The sequence below is a fragment of the Hippopotamus amphibius genome, chromosome 3 (genome assembly GCF_030028045.1).
Source record: "Hippopotamus amphibius kiboko isolate mHipAmp2 chromosome 3, mHipAmp2.hap2, whole genome shotgun sequence".
In the NCBI taxonomy this organism is placed as follows: domain Eukaryota; kingdom Metazoa; phylum Chordata; class Mammalia; order Artiodactyla; family Hippopotamidae; genus Hippopotamus; species Hippopotamus amphibius.
In genome coordinates this window covers 113,387,685-113,392,808 of record NC_080188.1, presented here as the reverse complement: position 1 = coordinate 113,392,808, position 5,124 = coordinate 113,387,685, and the positions used below count along the sequence as shown (strand labels likewise).

The 5,124-nt window shown below is 41.1% G+C and overlaps 1 protein-coding gene across 1 annotated transcript; it reads left to right on the top strand.

Moving 5' to 3' along the window:
• The first annotated feature begins 580 nt into the window (after nucleotides 1-580).
• LOC130850196 (olfactory receptor 1S1-like) lies at nucleotides 581-1,522 on the top strand. The gene has a single exon (XM_057729597.1). It carries the CDS (start codon nucleotides 581-583, stop codon nucleotides 1,520-1,522), a length of 942 nt encoding a protein of 313 aa, XP_057585580.1.
• Nucleotides 1,523-5,124: the final 3,602 nt, after the last annotated feature.

Genomic DNA, 5,124 nt, shown 5'->3' with positions numbered 1-5,124 from the left:
CTCCCCTTCTTGTACACTTCTCCAAGAACAGTTCTTTTGGGATCATCCTACTAACTTGAGTGAGAAAGACACCCACACAACAATTTATTCCTGTAAGCATTCCTAACACTTAGCTGTTTCTCCTTCCTCAAACTCTTCACTTTAATGACTCTTCAAAAGGACACAGGTGAATGGTGGTAAAGGTCTTCAGACCAGTTAGTTCATTTTTAAGTAATTCCTTCATGGCTATCTAGCATCTTTAGAAATCACGTACACCTCACATATTGTCCTCAATTTGGGGCATGTAACTACATTTGGAGCCAACAGTACAAATCACATTCAGAATCATGGTAGAGTTTAAAACATGTTCATTTAGAAATATCTACTATCATGTCCCTGTCTTTTCTTTCTAAGACACTTCCTGAGCCTCTGCACTGTTGACATACTTGCTTGGTAAGTAACCTTTCTCCACTCTTCATTCCCCTTCAGCCTAGAGGGAGTGCCCACCTCCCTGCAATGGCCAAAGGTCAATGGTACCATGTTGGGTTTTCTTGTTGGGGATGTGAAAGTCTTGTTCTCCTTTTTCCAGATCACCAGAAATATGCATCAAGGAAACCAAACGAGCATCTCTGAATTCCTCCTCCTGGGACTCTCCAACAAGCCTGAGCAGCAGAAGCTCCTCTTTGTGCTTTTCCTGGGTATGTACTTGGTCACTGTGGTTGGGAATGGGCTCATCATTCTGGCCATCGGCTTGGATTCTTACCTTCACACCCCCATGTACCTCTTCCTTGCCAACCTATCCTTTGCTGATATTTCCTCCATTTCCACCTCGGTCCCCAAAATGCTGATGAATATTCAGACCAAGAGTCAGTCCATCTCCTATGAGAGCTGCATCACACAGAATTACTTTGCTACAATGTTTGTCATCATTGATAATTTCCTTTTGGGGGTTATGGCCTACGACCGTTTTGCGGCTATCTGCCACCCTCTGAACTACACAACCATCATGGAACCCAGGCTCTGCATTTTACTCACAGTCATCCCATGGGTCCTCGGTAACCTTGTTGCCCTGACACACACCCTTCTGCTCCTTCGATTGGTCTTCTGTGACAGCAATGCTCTCCCACACTTCTTCTGCGACTTGTCCCCTCTGCTCAAGCTGTCCTGCTCAGACACAATGATCAATGAGCTTGTGCTCTTTGTCTTGGGCTTATCAGTCATCACCTTCCCCTTTGCCCTCATCCTCTTCTCCTATGTCTGCATCATCAGGGCTGTCCTGAGACTCTCATCCACAGAGGGAATGTGGAAAGCCTTCTCCACCTGTGGCTCTCACCTGACAGTTGTATTACTCTTCTATGGGACCATTGTAGGGGTTTACTTCTTCCCTTCATCCACTGACCCCGACAACAGAGATAAGATTGGTGCAGTACTGTTCACTGTGGTGACACCCATGATGAACCCCTTCATCTATAGCCTGAGGAACAAGGACATGAAAGGTGCTCTGACAAAACTCATCCATAGGAAAAAATGGTTCTCCCTTTGATGTCCTGGGCATCTGAATTCCTTTTATTTCCATTAAAAAATGAGTGATTCTGTCCAGAGTGTGTGGCATCCGGTGATGCCTTTTGATGAACTTTCAAATATCTGCCTCCTATTCCAACCTCTGAGGGGCTGGGGCTTTTCCACATAGCACTAGTATTGGAAGCAAGATCCCTAACCCTCATGGTAAGTCACAATAATAACACACTTATTGATTATAATACATGTAACCAGAAAATTTTGTGAAAATGGTTTATAACTTAGACAATAACAAGGGCATGTAGTACCTATAGTTTAGCTTTTGCATCTTTGAGGACAATTACTACTAATTCCTTTATTCAATCTAGATTTCTCTAGGTTAGATTTCCAATGTCTTAACTAGACAACTTCTCAGAGCATTTAGTATACTACAAATCTCCAGGAGGGTAGTATGGTATGCAGCATTTCTCAAAACTAAACTTATTCAGTCATACAGAACCTGATTCATCACAAAGTGTACGTGAGACTAGTTTTATGCAAAACACATTTTGGGAAGTGCATATCCATAGAAAACTAGAGAGTGTGTATATAGAAGACATGAGTTCTTGTTCATCTAGCAACATGAGTTCAAGTTGCTGTGATATTTTAGGCATATCAGCTCACCTTCTTGAACCTAGTTTCTCATCTATAAAATGAGGGTGTACATCAGAATTACCTGGAGGAATTTTTCAAACCTCACATCCTCAGACCCTGCAATGCCTTCTCTGCTTGACCCACTGCAGTGGTCTTGGGTTCAGATTGCCAATTAAACTCACAAGATACACCAAGAATCAAGCTTTAAGAAAGGATATAGGACAGCCACACAGCACACACAGTGACAGCACAGTAGAGATCTCATGATTCCCAGGCACGCCTTCTAAATATCCCAGTCATTTCACACTTGGGAGGTGTATGATCACAAGAGAGAATGCTGAGTGTGGACCATCATGAGAAAGAGCTAAAGGTCAAAGAATCTTTATTTACTTGCTTATTGCATAGCCTCTCAGGGGTATGTAACTAGTACCCATTTTCTGGTGCAGCTGCAGCTCAGCAAATACAGGTTTCTCATCAATTACAGATTCCTCCATAAGCAATTTTAATAAACAGATGCAAGTGCACATGTCACTTCAAAGCTATTTCAGCAGGACTTTCATGTGTCTAGGATCCAGGATGCACTGATACAATTCTTGAGTTAACTGCAAGCAGGATTCAATCAAGGGTCCAACTGCAGATTTCTCCAAAGCTGAGAAAAGCTGCAAACCAGGATTGACTGATTTCCTTCCACACCCCACCCCGGATCTACTAACCCAGACTCCAGTGAAGGAACTGGGCACTTGCATTCTGAAAATGCCCCTCTGTTGACCCTGATGTGCTCAAGAGTCACTGAACCACATGAGCTATGAGTTCTACTTCAGCTCCTAGACTTTGTGAATTTAGATGCCTACTGGCTGATGGAGATGTCCTTTAGACATCCATCTGAAAAATGCCCTGTAACTACCCAGAAGAATCTGGGGTTTTTCCCTGTCCAAATCCTCTTTTTTTTAAATATTTCCAGCTCGGGAGCAAACTATTGCTAGTTATTGAACCTAATTTCTCTCCAACAATTGCACTGTAGTGTAAAGAAGAGATCTGGTTGTAAATCCTGGCTTTTCAGCAAGTTGTGATCCACCTATGTGATCTAAGGGAAATTAAGCACTGAAACTTATCTTCTTCATCTGTAAAGTTGGAATAATAACCCCAACATCCCAAAGCTGTTTGTTGTTAAATGGACATGTATATTAGACTACTACCATAGTGCTTAGTATATTGTAGACACTAAAAAAAAAATTGTTCCTTTTTCTTCAATTGTTCCCTGGATTCTAACTCCAATCTACCTGCCCTACAAAATTAGGTTTATTTGTCCCCAATCTAAGCAGATTTTTATTCTTTTCTAAACTTATGAAAGTCCAAAATCTTTAAGAAAAAGTATATAATAAGCCACTTGCCTTTATGATATCTCTTAAACTTTTATGCTTTATTTGAGCTTTTTCATTACTAATGTAAAATCCATCTGCTTTTATATGAGTTACCAAATCATCCTCTTAATAGTCCTGCCTTCCTTGAGTGCCTCAAAATCCACCCTATTCCATTTGCAGCTCCAACATGAAACATCACAGCCCTGTTCTTTCATTATATCACATGGGATAGTAGAGATTCCTAGATTTATCATCAAGAGACTTGGGATCTGGCCCAACTCTGCAGCTATTTTACTGTGCAACAAGCCTTGTTATTAATCTGTTTCTTTTCCTGTAATATAGCAAGTGATATAATATGAATAAAGAAGGCTTTATAATGGCATGTATCATTAAAACCCATTTATGTAAAACAGAATATGCAGAAAGAGATTCCTGGGAGGAGAGCCTACAAAATATTAACAGTGGTTGTGGCAGGTTATATTTTCCAAGAAGGGGCACAACAACATTTTCCATCCCACATGCTCTTGAAGAACTTGCCACTTCCTCATCAAGAGATAGAGTCTGTGTCCCTCCCCCTGAACCTGGAAGACTTTGGGGATGGCTTTGACTAACAGAGGATCCCAAAGTGGTGCTGCATGATTCCTAAGGCTCTAAGAAAACCAAGAGTAGCTTCCCTTGGCACTCTTTCAGGAATGCACCTCTGAAACCCTGAAATGCATGAAAGAAGTCCCACTACTCTGAAGCTGCCACTCTGGAGATACAACATAGAGTTAGAGAGAGTTGTCCAGGGAGCCCCAGGTGTTCCACCCAACAAGTCTTTGAGTCTTCCTGCCAGTCACCCAACATGTGAGTGAAACGCCAACTGATCCCAGCCTCAGCTCTGACAGCAAGTACCTGAGTGAAAACTGCCTGGCTGCATCCAGTCAATTCCTAGAACTGTGAGAGATAACAATAAAATGACTGTTATTATTTTAAGTCTCTTACATTTGGGGTTTGTTATACAGCAACATACAACCAAAATGGTGGTCTTACTTCATGGGATAGAGTGATTTATATTATAGCCTATATCATTTTAACATTTTACAGTAATTGTCATTTTAGGAAGGAAAAAACTTTTCTTATATTAAGAAAAATAAACTGTCTTGCCTATTTAAACATATGAATCTTCTCAGTTACATAAACATTGATTGGGCAGAGCTATAGCTTTCTCGCTTTATCCTGGTGTCATCGAGCCCGTATTTGATGAAATAAGAAGAACCTTGATGGTTAGACCCCCATCATTTGGTTTGAATTGGTCGCCATCCCCGAGGCCATGTCCTGGGCCTCTATTCCTTCTGTCTTATAGGTTCCACAGGAGGCTATATCCATTCTAAGACATTGCTGCAGCTGCAGTGAGTAATGGGGAAGCTGAGTTAGCCAGAAATAGACTTGTATGCAAGTTGGGAGTTTGCCTGAGAAAATGAATTAAGATTAAGGTGGGACACAAAAGACAACTGATTAAGAAAATAGAAAATCACAAACTTTTATGAAAACCTTGACAAGTTTCACAGAAGAAAAGCAAAAATCTGTACCTAAAGACTAATATTTCCCCAAATCATCCTTCTACTTGTCATTTTCAACAAACACCTACTAT